At 48.9% G+C, this 15,023-nt stretch overlaps 1 protein-coding gene across 2 annotated transcripts in view; it reads left to right on the forward strand.

Annotated features, from left to right (window-relative positions):
• Positions 1–15,023, forward strand: part of MKS1 (MKS transition zone complex subunit 1) — a 122,136-nt gene that overhangs the window by 38,815 nt on the left and 68,298 nt on the right. For both annotated transcript variants that reach the window (XR_003857083.1, XM_029604047.1), the window contains exon 10: positions 14,301–14,343. Coding sequence is in view for 1 of the 2 variants with exons in the window: in XM_029604047.1 (XP_029459907.1) it covers positions 14,301–14,343 (43 nt within the window). In the remaining variant the exon portion in view is untranslated. The remainder of the gene's footprint in view (positions 1–14,300; positions 14,344–15,023) is intronic.

The following is a 15,023-nucleotide window of genomic DNA, read 5'->3' on the forward strand; positions in this document are numbered from 1 at the left end:
TTCTTGGGTTGTAGCACCTAATATGGAACCCAACATTGTGTAATTATAGCATGGGTTATTTTTCCCTATATGCATCACCTTGCACTTATCCACATTAAATTTCATCTGCCATTTGGATGCCCAATTTTCCAGTCTCACAAGGTCTTCCTGCAATTTATCACAATCTGCTTGTGATTTAACTACTCTGAACAATTTTGCGTCATCTGCAAATTTGATTATCTCACTCGTCGTATTTCTTTCCAGATCATTTATAAATATATTGAACAGTAAGGGTCCCAATACAGATCACTGAGGCACTCCACTGTCCACTCCCTTCCACTGAGAAAATTGCCCATTTAATCCTACTCTCTGTTTCCTGTCTTTTAGCCAGTTTGCAATCCACGAAAGGACATCGCCACCTATCCCATGACTTTTTACTTTTCCTAGAAGCCTCTCATGAGGAACTTTGTCAAACGCCTTCTGAAAATCCAAGTATACTATATCTACCAGTTCACCTTTATCCACATGTTTATTAACTCCTTCAAAAAAGTGAAGCAGATTTGTGAGGCAAGACTTGCCCTGGGTAAAGCCATGCTGACTTTGTTCCATTAAACCATGTCTTTCTATATGTTCTGTGATTTTGATGTTTAGAACACTTTCCACTATTTTTCCTGGCACTGAAGTCAGGCTAACCGGTCTGTAGTTTCCCGGATCGCCCCTGGAGCCCTTTTTAAATATTGGGGTTACATTTGCTATCCTCCAGCCTTCAGGTACAATGGATGATTTTAATGATAAGTTACAAATTTTTACTAATAGGTCTGAAATTTCATTTTTTAGTTCCTTCAGAACTCTGGGGTGTATACCATCCGGTCCAGGTGATTTACTACTCTTCAGTTTGTCAATCAGGCCTACCACATCTTCTAGGTTCACCGTGATTTGATTCAGTCCATCTGAATCATTACCCATGAAAACCTTCTCCATTACGGGTACCTCCCCAACATCCTCTTCAGTAAACACCGAAGCAAAGAAATCATTTAATCTTTCCGCGATGGCCTTATCTTCTCTAAGTGCCCCTTTAACCCCTCGATCATCTAACGGTCCAACTGACTCCCTCACAGGCTTTCTGCTTCGGATATATTTAAAAAAGTTTTTACTGTGAGTTTTTGCCTCTACAGCCAACTTCTTTTCAAATTCTCTCTTAGCCTGTCTTATCAATGTCTTACATTTAACTTGCCAATGTTTATGCTTTATCCTATTTTCTTCTGTTGGATCCTTCTTCCAATTTTTGAATGAAGATCTTTTGGCTAAAATAGCTTCTTTCACCTCCCCTTTTAACCATGCCGGTAATCGTTTTGCCTTCTTTCCACCTTTCTTAATGTGTGGAATACATCTGGACTGTGCTTCTAAAATGGTATTTTTTAACAATGACCACGCCTCTTTGACATTTTTTACTTTTGTAGCTGCTCCTTTCAGTTTTTTTCTAACAATTTTTCTCATTTTATCAAAGTTTCCCTTTTGAAAGTTTAGCACGAGAGCCTTGGATTTGCACACTGTTCCTTTTCTAGTCATTAAATCAAATTTGTTCATATTATGATCACTATTGCCAAGCGGCCCCACCACCGTTACCTCTCTCACCAAGTCCTGTGCTCCACTGAGAATTAGATCTAAAATTGCTCCCTCTCTCGTCGGTTCCTGAACCAATTGCTCCATAAAGCTATCATTTATTCCATCCAGGAACGTTATCTCTCTAGCGTGACCCGATGATACATTTACCCAGTCTATATTGGGGTAATTGAAGTCTAAATCAGAGAAGTGCAGATCATAGAACTTTAGTCCTGATCAAAGGAGATTCCAAACATTTTATGCAAAAACAATTTATAAATTTTATTGCGGCGACTCCACTGCATAATGTTATCACAGAAAACAATTTTCAAGGTGCCCCAACACGGTCCCGTGTTTCGCCGGTGGCTGCATCGGGGGGACCAACAAAGATTCAATCAATCTTGGTGCGAAGTGTTCATAAGATGGCAGGGGCGAAGTGTTCATAAGATGGCAGGGAGTGCACTCCCTGCCATCTTATGAACACTTCGCACCAAGATTGATTGAATCTTTGTTGGTCCCCCCGATGCAGCCACCGGCGAAACACGGGACCGTGTTGGGGCACCTTGAAAATTGTTTTCTGTGATAACATTATGCAGTGGAGTCGCCGCAATAAAATTTATAAATTGTTTTTGCATAAAATGTTTGGAATCTCCTTTGATCAGGACTAAAGTTCTATGATCTGCACTTCTCTGATTTGGATTATTCTGTAGTGCAGTACCTTGCTTTTGTTCCTTTGGATTTCTCACGGTAATTGAAGTCTCCCATTATTACTGCACTACCAATTTGGTTAGCTTTCCTAATTTCTCTTAGCATTTCACTGTCCATCTCACCATCTTGACCAGGTGGACGGTAGTATACCCCTATCACTGTAGTCTTCCCTGACACACAAGGGATTTCTACCCATAAAGATTCAATTTTGTATTTAGTCTCATGCAGGAGGCCTGTAAACCACTCCAATAAAAATGGATGCCCCATCTTTTTTTAGGTCGGCCCATAGTGCTTCTTCATTGCCCCATCTTCCTTGCAGCTCAGATGCTTGGATATTGTTTCTGACATAAAGAGCAATTCCTCCCCCTTTCCTATCCTCTCTGTCCTTCCTTAACAAGTTATAGCCTGGTATTGCAGTATCCCAGTCATGAGATTCCGTAAACCACGTTTCTGTGACAGCAACAACGTCCAAGTTCGCCTCCACCATTAGGGCTTGCAAATCTGGGATTTTATTGCCCAAACTACGAGCATTTGTGCTCATAGCTTTCCAGCTTTCTTTGTTCAGTTTACTGCTGTTCCTGGACTCCTTTTGTGACCTCTTTATTTGAGTTTTGTTATCCACTTTTCCCTTTGCATTTGTGCAAGGGGAAAGATTAGTGCCTCTGATTGAGTCATCCATCTCAGTGAGCTTTTTTCTTTGGTTTCTGATCTGGAATTTCTGTATGCATTGGGTTTCTTCTCTCTTTTCAGATAACACTTCAATCTTTTTCTCAAGAACTTCTTCAATATTTAGTACAGAGAAGGAATTTTGTACTTGTTGCACTTGATACAGTGTGTGTCTCTGGATCACAGGTCTAGTTCTTCCAGAGCCCACTGTAGTACTGTTTTTTGAGTTCCTTAATGCCCTATATGAGTGGGAGGGGTAGAGTTTTGGGATGCACAGCTGTCAATAACGGGTGTCTGCGGGTCACAGGTCTTATCCTTCCTGAGCCCACAGTAAATCTCTTTTTCCTTGACTTTTGCTTATTCTATGGTAATGGGTAATTAATTCCTGAATAATGAAAAGTGGCTGGGACTTTCTTTATTGAAGCTAATTCAGATTTAACTTCAGTCAGATCTTTTTCCAAGGTAGAGAGTTCTGAACAAATGGGGCAAGCCTTAAGTTTCCATATGATTACCCTCAATATAAAGGCTCCACAACAGTTGCATTGGATAGTCCTCATTTTGGTAATTTGTTTGATGGATAGAAATTAGGGAAATACTAATTTACCTTGTTGCTAATTATGAATTTAGGTAGACTATATTAGAAACACAAACCTAGGGGAGGGTGGGAGTGAAACATATTGGATCTCCGGTGAGAGATACGATTCTGTCTTGGAATCTGATGTTCCCTGTATGTACCCTGATCAGTCCAGACTCCTGGTTTTGTCTTTCTGCCAACAGATGGAGATAGAAAAAGTTTCACTGACACTGTACATAACCCAGTGTGCCACCTACAGACCCTCATATTTCTCTGTCTCCAGCAGATGATAGATAGTGTATAACTTGCAGTCTGGAGAGAAAGGATAAAAAAAGAAGATTTAAAAGACAAAATTTCTGGATCCTCCCAGGGCGTTGTGAGGTAATGGTGGGTCCATTCCCACCTGGATTGAGGCGATTCTGATAGCTCGGTCCGGAGGTCAGTGGGGTGGACATCTGATGGTCCAGATCCCTCATCCCTCACAAGACAATAGTGGAATCTGCTGGCAGTTCTGTACTGCAAGCCCAGTAGAGTAGAGAAGTAGCCCTTTTATATGGTTTGTCCTGGGCTGGGTCACTACATTTTGGCGAAAGTAGACTGATATAGCCAGTGGTCTGGCTCTTTTTTGATCTGCCATGCAGCCTGCACTCCTGGAACTGGAATCTCTGCACCAAAGGAAAGTATTGGTTTCTATGTATCTTTATTTGTTCTCGAGAGTAAATTAAAAAAAAGAGAACAAGGAGCTAGTTAGAGGAATCTGTGCAGCAGCGGGGTTCTGGGGAGTGCTGTCGTGGGCCTAAACACGATAAAAATGCAGGCAGGCTTTGCCTAGCCATGTGGAAGGCCGCGGCAGCAGTTCTTTTCCCGCGTGTGTAGGCATGTGCACGTATTCTTGCCATGTGGTGGTTGCATGCACGGAGACCTGTGAGCATAAGGCCATGGCCTAGACTTGAGCATGTACATCTGTGACCCAGATTGGAGCAGGTACTTGTGCACTTAAGACTGCATCCTAAACTTGAGCGCATATTTGCACAGGTACTTGTGCATGTATGACCACAGCTTATACAAGCACGTATTTGAGCATGTACTTGTGCGTGTACAACTGTAACCTAGTCTTGAGTGCTAATTTGCGCACGTCTTGGAGGGGTATGTGAGTACGCCCAGGTGGCATTGGTGTGCCCTTCGCCTCCATCCTGTCTCTGTCCCTCTTGAGGTACGGTCTCCAGAACTGAACATAATACTCCAGGTGAGGCCTCACCAAGGACTTGTACAAGGGAATTATCACCTCCTTTTTCTTACTGGTTATTCCTCTCTCTATGCAGACCAGCATTTTTCTGGCTTTAGCTATTGCTTTGTCACATTGCTTCGCCATCTTCAGATCGCTAGACACTATTACCCCAAGGTCCCTCTCTTGTTTCGTGCACAGCAGCCCTTCACCCCCTATCACATACAGCTCTTTTGTATTACCATACCCCAGATGCATGACTCTGCACTTCTTGGCATTGAATCCCTGCTGCCATATCTTCAACCATCGTTCAAGCTTCCTTAAATCATTTCTCATTCTCTCTACTCCTTCCAGCTGGTCCACTCTGTTGCAGATCTTAGTATCATCTGCAAAAAGACAAACTTTACCTTCTATCCCTTCCGCAATGTCGCTCACAAAGATATTGAATAGAACCAGTCCCAACACTGATCCCTGTGGCACTCCATTTAACACCATTCTCTCTCCAGAGTAGGTTCCATTTGCCATCAACACATTGCCTTCTATCCGTTAGTTTGTAATCCACTCAAACACCTTGGCGCTCACTCCCAAGCTTCTCATTTTATTCATAAGCCTCCTGTGTGGGACCGTATCAAAAACTTTGCTAAAATCCAAGTAGATCACATTGAGCGCTCTTCTTCCTCAAGACAATTCTTTAGTCACCCAATCAAAAAAACTCAATCAGATTTGTTTGACAGGACCTTCCCCTGGTGAATCCATGTAGCCTCAGGTTGAGCAACCCATTGGATTCTAGATAGTTCACTATCCTTTCCTTTGTATAAATTACCTCTCTCTGTAAAAGGCGCTTCTCTGCAGATATTGGACACAAGGATATCACAAAGAATTTAGTAAGAGCAAATATAAATTTATTATTGAATATCCTTGGGAGACACAGACAGCCAGACCTTCAACACAGGGAAAGCACTACAGCCTGTCTCTCTCAGTATCTTGTAAGAACTGTATTTTATAGGTTTAAACCATACAGAGCATGCCTGTGACAAGGATCACTTACGCAGTGTGACATAATGAAATAGAATAAACTACTTTAACCTGAAACTCTCCACCCACATTAAGGCCCCTTTGTTTCTAGCCTTGCTTTTGCCAGATGTGTGAAGCTTCTTCTGAGATTCTTTGTTCTGGCAATAGATCAATCATTTCCTCCCCATGGGGCAGTGGGAAACTCTGATTTCAGTTGAGCCTCTCAGTTGGAGACGGTATATCCTGAGCATATGTCCTGAGCCATTTGCCATCTGTAACCTCATGACCTTTTAACATAGGCTTTGCAGAGCCTAAATGTATTCCAGATGTCTTCAAGTCTTGAATCTGAGGTCAGTTCCCTGTACGTACCAGGATCAGTCCAGGACACCTGGGTTGTGACTCCGCACCAGTAGATGGAGACAGACTAAAACTTGTGGGCGGAGCCATATATGCCCCTGTGCCAGTCACAGCCCCTCAGTCTTACTCTGTCTCCAGTAGATGGTACAGGTGCGGTCACAGCTCCTTCCTGCCCTGGTTCTGGTATTCCTTCAGGGTTGGTTATATTTTTCTTGATTTTAGGCCAGTTTAGGATAAGGCGTTTTTATTTGGGTTCTTTTACTAAATTGTCCCTGACGTCCCGTCCGCCTTGCCTCCCAGGGGGGTTGAGAGGTCCTGAGGGGACTACCCTCCCCCGGTTGAGGCCGCTGCTAGGGTCGAGGACCCGGCTATTCCAAGTAGCAGCGTCAGGGGTGACACCGGGGAGCCCGGTTTCTCACCCCTGCTGGATTAGGGCTCCAGGACCTTGGTCAGCGACAGGCTTTTTTGTGTAAAAAAAAAAAAAAAAAAGTGTTTTTTTATTGTGAGCCGGCTCTCTTGTTTCTTTGCGTTGCCGCTCTCGGGGGGGGCGCCGCTGACAGGGGGGAGGCCGTTCGCACTAATTTTATTTTGCTTACCTGCCGTTGCTCCCCGTCTTCGCGCCGTTTTCGCCGGCATGCCTCGCGGTTCGATTTGCCGGGCCTGCGGCTCGGCGCACGCGCGTCTCTCACGCGACGGCCTTTGCGCGGCCTGCATCCCGGGCAATGAGGGGTCGTCCGGGGCGACTCGGGGGGCTCGGTCGCGACCCGCGTGAGCGCCGCTGAGCGGGGGGGGGCGCGATAGAGAAGCTCCAGGAGCTTTTCCCGCTCAGGGCGGGTGCGGCGGCCATTTTGGCCACGGGCCGCGAAATGGCGCGGGAAACGGCAGGGCCTGCAGCCCTGCCCCCCGCGTTTTCTCCTCAGCGAATTGCGACGGAGAGGGGTCCTTCGGGGGACCCGGGGTCCCCGGGGAGTCCCGCTGAAGTTTCTTCCGATTCCGGTTCGTTTTCAGAGGACTTTGCGCTCTTGCTGCGCAAAGTCCTGAAATATAAGAAGAGCAAGCGCGGCCGGAGGGAATCCCGCAAGGCTCCACGGCTGAAGAAGTCCAAGAGGCCATCGGGGGTTGCGGAGGTGCCCCCGAGCGCTTCGAAGGCAAAACGGCCTCCGCGTGGCGTCCCACAGGAGGCAGACTCAGATTCCTCCACTGGTTCGGACACTGATTCCACTGAAGAACCCCAAAAGGGGGCCGACGAGGTGGCAGCGGACGGATCCGCTCCGTCCGGCGCAGGAAAAGGATCACAGGCAGTGGAGGGAGACGATCCCAAGGTGGTCCGGCTCTTTCGCAGGGAGGAACTGCCGCCCCTAATTCCAGCCATTCTCCAAGAGCGGGGAATAGAGGCCCCTCCGGTAGTGGTTCGGCAGGAGGCGAACATGGATCCGGTCCTGATAGGCCTCACGGGCCCCGCAGTTGCTTTTCCGTTTCATTTTTCTTCACGGACATCCTGTTTCGCGAATGGGACACTCCAGAATTGGGTCTGAAGGTCAGCAAAGCCATGGACAAGCTTCACCCGCTCCCGGAGGATGCGCTGGACCTTCTCAAACTGCCCAAGGTGGATTCAGCGGTTTCTGCGGTAACGAAGAGATCCACCATCCCAGTCACGGGAGCGACAGCCCTCAGGGATCTTCAGGACAGGAAGCTGGAAGTTTAGCTTAAGAATATTTTCGAGGTCTCCGCGCTCGGAGTACGAGCCGCCATCTGCACGACTTTCGCGATGCGAGCTAGCTTGCGCTGGGCTCAGGTTCTTCAAGCCAATGCGGATCTTTCTGCAGGCGAGGCAGCGCAGGCGGATAAGTTGGAAGCGGCGATAGCTTATGGCGCAGATGCGCTCCACGATCTGCAGCGCACCTCGGCGAGATCTATGGTGGCTGCTGTTTCGGCGCGTCGCCTCCGGTGGCTACGCAACTGGGCGGCGGACGGCTTTTCCAAGGCTCACCTCGGGGCGCTACCATTCAAAGGTAAGTTGCTGTTTGGCAAGGAATTAGACGATTTAATGATGTCCCTGGGGGAAAACAGGGTTTTCAGGCTGCCCGAGGCTAGATCCAGGTCGTCTTCCTCCCGTACCCCGCAGTGGCAACAGCATTCCTTTCGGGGGAAGCACTTCGGACGGCAAGGCGGACCCCTGGCGATCACAGGGGCCAAGTCTTCACAATGAAAGGTGGTCGGCCCATCTCCCGCCGCAGCCCCAGCACTCCGTTCCCAACGTCGGGGCGCGGTTGATGTCTTTTTTCGAGAGATGGGCCGGTGTAACGTCGGACCTGTGGGTCCTCAACGTGATAAGACACGGCTACGCGTTAGATTTTGCTCGCACTCCAGGGGACAAGTTCCTCGTCTCGCCCTGCAAGGCCCCCGAGAAGAAGGTGGCGGTGCTAGACACCATCCGACGCTTGGAAGGCTTAGGGGCTATTTTCCCCGTCCCGGTCAGCCAACACGGCAAGGGCCGTTATTCCATCTACTTCATCGTCCCAAAGAAAGACGGCACGTCCAGACCAATTCTGGATCTCAAAGGGGTAAACCGATGCCTTCGCGTTCCTCACTTCAAACTGGAGACGATTCGCTCCGTCATAGCCGCGGTTCTGCCCGGCGAGTTCCTGGCCTCCCTGGATCTCACGGAGGCGTATCTTCACATAGGCATTCAGCCATCGTTCCAAAGCTTCCTCAGGTTCTGCATTCTGGGACGGCATTACCAGTTTCGTGCGCTCCCGTTTGGGCTCGCGACGGCCCCCCGTACATTCACAAAGGTGATGGTGGTGGTGGCAGCGCAGTTGCGCCGGGAAGGTCTCCTGGTCCATCCTTATCTGGACGATTGGTTGATTCGGGCGAAGTCCGAGGATCAGTGTCGGATGGCGGTGGCCAGGGTCCTCCATCTTCTGCATTCCCTAGGATGGGTGGTCAACTTCAAAAAGAGTCATCTGGCCCCCACGCAGACCTTGGAATATCTGGGAGCGGTGTTCGACACGAAACAGGGCAAGGTGTTCCTGTCGCACAACCGGGTATGCAAACTGCAATCTCAAGTGAGGCGCTTATTGTCTCTCCGCCAACCGCGGGTCTGCAACTACCTTACGGTCCTAGGGTCTATGGCTTCAATGCTAGCACTGGTGCCCTGGGCGTTCGCTCATCTGCGACCATTACAGTCGTCCTTACTGTCCCGCTGGAAGCCGGTCTCGGAGGAGAGGTCCAGCCTGCTCTGGTGGCGGGATCCCAGTCATCTGTCTTCTGGAGTCTCCCTTCTAGTGCCCGATTGGATAGTGGTTACCACGGATGCAAGCCTCTCCGGTTGGGGAGCGGTCTGCCTAGGGAGCTCGGTCCAAGGCCTATGGTCAGTGTCACAAGCCCAGTGGTCTATCAATCGCCCGGAGACCAGAGCGGTCCGTCTGGCCCTGCAAGCTTTTCTGCCGTTGCTGCGGGGAAGGGCAGTCCGAGTGTTGTCGGACAATGCGACCACCGTGGCATACTTCAACCGCCAGGGCGGGACAAGGAGCCCCCAGGTAGCGGAGGAGGCTCAGCGCTTGATGGCCTGGTCGGAGCTGCATCTCAGCAACATAGCAGCGTCTCACATTGCGGGAGTCGACAACGTGCAGGCGGATTTTCTCAGCCGTCAGCGCCTAGATCCCGGAGAGTGGGAGCTGGGGGACGCAGCGTTCCTTCTCATTTGCGAAACGTGGGGTGTGTCCCACATGGATCTGATGGCCACGTGGCACAACGCGAAGGCCCCGCGATTTTACAGTCGACGTCGAGAACGGGGGGCAGAAGGCGTCGACGCGTTGGTGCTTCCCTGGCCGACGGATGTGCTGCTTTACGTGTTTCCCCCGTGGCCGATGATCGGCAAGATTCTACGGCGTATAGAGTTGCACCCGGCCACTGTGATCTTGGTGGCACCAGAGTGGCCGCGCCGGCCGTGGTTCGCGGACCTCGTCCAGCTGGCGGTAGCGGCTCCCCTTCGGCTCCAAGGAATGGCGGGCCTACTCCGTCAGGGCCCTGTCTGTTTGGAGGATGCGGATCACTTCTGTCTCGCGGCATGGCTTTTGAGAGGACGCGGCTGAAGAGAAAAGGTTTCTCAGATGCGGTGGTGGCTACGTTGCTGCGTTCCCGGAAACAGTCGACGTCTCTGGCTTATGTCCGAGTCTGGGTGGTCTTTGAGGAATGGTGCGTGCAGCGTGGGGTGGACCCCATTTCGGCGTCAGTCTCCGACATTCTGGCGTTCCTCCAGGCAGGTCTGGCCAAAGGTCTGGCGTGCAGTTCTCTACGTGTCCAAGTAGCGGCGCTTGGTTGTTTACGAGGTAAGGTCCGTGGTACGTCCCTGGCGCTTCATCCGGATATTTCTCGTTCCCTTCGGGGTGCTAAGCACCTTCGCCCTCCATTGCGTCTCCCTTGTCCGGCTTGGAACCTCAATTGGATTCTCTCCGCTCTCTGCACGGCGCCGTTTGAGCCCTTGAAACGCGCAACTCTTAAGGATCTCACTTTAAAAACGGCGTTCTTGGTAGCGATTGCCTCGGCACGGCGTGTTTCCGAGTTACAGGCCCTGTCCTGTAGGGAACCTTTCTTGCGTTGTTCGGATTCCGGAGTTCTTTGCGGACGGTTCCCTCCTTTCTTCCGAAAGTTGTGTCGTTTTTTCACGTGAATCAATCGGTGGAGTTGCCCGCTTTCGCGGGAAGGGAGTCCTCCGATCCAGAAGAAAGGGATTTACGGAAGCTTGACGTGCGGAGATCCCTCCTTCGATATCTGGAGGTCACTAATCCGTTTCGGGTCACAGATCATCTGTTTGTCCTGTTCTCTGGTCCAAAGAAAGGGGCCGCAGCGTCACGCACAATGATCGCCTGTTGGCTCAAGGAGGCCATTGGGTCGGCGTACTTGGTACGGGGGAAAACCACTTCCTGCGGGCCTTAGGGCTCACTCGGCTCGTCCTCAAGCAGTGTCTTGGGCGGCAGCTTCGCAGGTGTCGCCTCAAGAGATTTGCAGGGCGGCTACCTGGAAGTCATTACATACCTTTATCAGGCATTACCGGTTGGATGTCCGGGCTACCGATTCCGGAGGATTTGGAGAGAGGGTACTCCGAGCGGGACTCTCTGCTTCCCACCCTCGTTAGGTTTGCTCTGGTACATCCCAGGTGTCCTGGACTGATCCTGGTACGTACAGGGAAAGGAAAATTAGTTTCTTACCTGATAATTTCGTTCCTGTAGTACCAAGGATCAGTCCAGGATCCCGCCCGCAGTGCTGCGCTGAAGTAATGGAGAATCCGCTCTTGTTCTGAATTATTCTGTTCCGCTTGTTTAGCTCTCTCGGTTGGAGAGTCCGTTTCCAGGAGGGGTGTTTCTTTCCCCGTTCTATTAGCGGTTTATAGATAGTTTAGTTCTCTGGTTGTGTTCTACTTTGACATTACGTATGACTGAGGGGCTGTGACTGGCACAGGGGCATATATGGCTCCGCCCACAAGTTTTAGTCTGTCTCCATCTACTGGTGCGGAGTCACAACCCAGGTGTCCTGGACTGATCCTTGGTACTACAGGAACGAAAATTATCAGGTAAGAAACTAATTTTCCTTTACAGGTTTGTTCCTATGGCCAAAATTGCAAGCAGGCCACAGACAATGAAGGATTCTGGGAGTGAGCAATAGTCTTAGCATTAGTCTCCATATTAGGCTGCCCATATATCACCTTCAGCAGAGACTCCATTAATTTTTCCACCACTGTGGTGAGGCTAACTGGCCTGTAGTTTGAAGTGGGACCACCACCACTCTTCTCCAATCTTATGGCACTGCTCCCGTTTCCAAGGATCTATTGCACAGGACCTTCAAGTGGGCCCGCCAGCACATCTCATCTTCAATATCCTGGGGTGTATCTCATCCAGCCCTATGGCCTTGTCCACTTTCAGTTTTCCTAGCTCTTCCCATACATTTTCTTCTGTAAATGGAGTTTCGTCTATTCCTCCCCTAACCACAGTCTTGTCAATTTGTGTCGGTCTTTCTCCAGGTTCTTCTTTAGTGAACACCGAACTGAAGTAATTGTTTAATACTTCGGCTATTTCTTTTTCTCTCTCTCCCCATTGATCTTTGTCTCCTTTTAATTTCACTATACCACTTCGGACTTTTCTCTGATATATCTGAAAAATATTTTGCCACCTCGCTTTACCTCTTTGGCAATCCCTTTTGCTTTCATGATTTCTTTCTTCATCTCCCTCAGTTTCACCAGATATTCTTCCCTGTGCGATGGCTAAAGGACAAAGGCTATTCAGATGCAGTCATGGCTACCCTTTTGCGGTCAAGGAAAACCTCTACCTCCCTGGCTTATGTCAGAGTGTGGGGAATTTTTGAGTCTTGGTGTTTTGGAGCACAAGGTGGACCCTGCTCAGGCGTTGGTGTCTGATATTTTGTCCTTCTTACAAGCTGGCCTGGCTAAAGGTTTATCGTGCAGGTAGTGGCCCTCGGTTGTTTCTGTGGGAAGATACGCGGTGTAACCTTAGCCGCGCATCCGGATGTGGCACGTTTTTCTCTGAGGGGCGAAGCATTTGCATCCTCCAGTCAAGGATCCTTGTCCATCCTGGAGCCTAAATTTGGTCCTCAAGGCTCTGTGTGCGGCGCTATTTGAGCCTCTGAAGATGGCGACGCTAAAGGATCTAACATTGTAGGTGGTTTTTCTGGTGGCTATTTCCTCAGCCCGCCGGGTGTCAGAGCTTCAGGCGTTGTCCTGTAGGGAGCCCTTTTTAAGGATTATGGATGCGGGAGTCTCTTTGCAGACGGTTCCTAACTTTCTCCCAAAGGTTGTGCCCTCCTTTCATTTGAATCAGTCGGTGGAACTCCCATCCTTCCCGGATTTGGACTGCTCTGATCCCCAGTGTAGAGATCTGAAGAAGATTGATGTGCGTCGGATTTTGTTGCATTATCTGGAGGTTACAAATAGCTTCTGCATGTTGAATCATCTCTTCGTGTTATGGAGTGGCCCCAGAAAAAGACATAAGGCGTCTAGGGCTATGATTGCCCGCTGGTTGAAAGAGACAATTGGTTCAGCATACCTGCTTCATGGCCGGCTGCTTCCGGTCGGCCTTTGAGCACATTCTACCCATTCGCAGGCCACCTCGTGGGCAGAGTGTCAGCAAGTTTCGCCGCAAGACATTTGTAGGGCGGCTACTTGGAATCTTTGCACACCTTTGCTAGGCATTATTGGTTGGATGTCTAGACCCCAGGCTCTGGTGGTTTTGGTGAATGTGTGATCCGAGTGGAGCTCTCAAGGTCCCACCCTGTGTAGGAAAGCTCTGGTACATCCCAGGATTCTGGACTGATCCGGGTACGTACAGGGAAAGGAAAATTGATTCTTACCTGCTAATTTTCATTCCTGATGTACCACGGATCAGTTCAGAGTCCAGCCCTTTTCAGCGTAGGGATAACGAAGAGTCCGCTCATTCAGTACTTATTTATCTTTTCTGCAGACTACTTTCAAAGTTTTCAAAGTTGTCACGGGTTCTGCTCCTTCTTGGGGTTAGTGACTAGGTAGTGTGTGTTGCTGAGTTTTTCTTTCCCCAGTCCATGCGGGGATAAAATTCGAATTAAAGTAGTTTATTGGTTATGGTGGTTTTAGACTGTTCTGCTTGGATACAGTGTAATACTGACGGACTGTAGGTGGCACCTGAGGGTATAGGGCAGAGTCAGTCAAAACATCTCTGTCTCCATCTGCTGGAGGGGATGCAAAACCCAGGAGTCTGGACTGATCTGTGGTACTACAGGAACGAAAATAGCAGATAAAAACCAATTTTCCTTTCTGCACCAACTCTTGCTGCGAAATGCTAGGACCTCAGTTGCTATGAGCTCTACAGCACCACCTACTGAGAGAGGTTGGAACCGCAGGAACCTTGAGTTCTTTCACAGACAGTAACTGTGAGATTCTCCCTTCTACATCCAGCACTCCTGCACCATTCCCTTTAACACCTCTTGCTGGGAGAGATTGGGACTGCAGGACCTGTGAACCCCTGTTTTCCATCCCCACCCTCAAAAGCCAACATTTTTAGGGTTCTTTGCATTGGGTCACGAATAATACTGTTGTTCTTTCTATTCTTCTGTCTTGTGGGATTCCAAAATGAATACCATATTCCCAACCACTCTGTTACCTGACATTTTCTTCTTTTCTCACAGCCTGCACCTGGCACTCTGAGGCTCTTTGTGAATGGAGAGATAGGTAGGTGTCTGTCCTGTTCATCATATTTCCAGGTTATTGCTCCAAATTATTTGCTTCCTGTGGGATGAGGAAAGAAGAGAGTCATAAGTAAGGAGAGGTGCATGTACATCCTGTCCTCCAGCCAGAGGTTAGAACTGTAATAGAAGCAGTAGCTTAAGAATCTGAGGGAAGATTCTCACTCTTTAGATCAGAAGTTGAGGTGAAGGGAGAGGCATTGGAGCCCCATCAAGTTGTAGAGGTAGAACATGTTTGTCAAACCAGGAGCCTTTACAAACATTTCGTAAGCGTGTATGCAACCACTTTCAAGGTGAAAAATGTGACTCCAACATGACTTTCTCCTAAAAGGCAGCACTGGTCTAATCCACTGAGACAGTCCAATATTCAGACAAGGTGTAAAGCCCAGCACACATCACGGGAGATAAAACTGGGTGACTGAGGGAAAGAAAATATCAGAAATTCTAATTTACCACTGACTTTTCCCTTAAAAAAATAAAATAAAATAAAATACAGGGTAGTACTTTTAGATAGCATCTCGCACATTTCAGCCAGATATACCCCACAGTAATATGACAGCCTCTGTCCTGAGAGTGGCCTTTCCCTGGAAAACAACAGTCGATCTTGAGAATAAAGGTTGCAGTCCTTCCCTGCAGGGGCCCATATTGCACTGGCATGTGCCAGTC

This window comes from Rhinatrema bivittatum, chromosome 1 (genome assembly GCF_901001135.1).
Source record: "Rhinatrema bivittatum chromosome 1, aRhiBiv1.1, whole genome shotgun sequence".
Lineage (NCBI taxonomy): Eukaryota > Metazoa > Chordata > Amphibia > Gymnophiona > Rhinatrematidae > Rhinatrema > Rhinatrema bivittatum.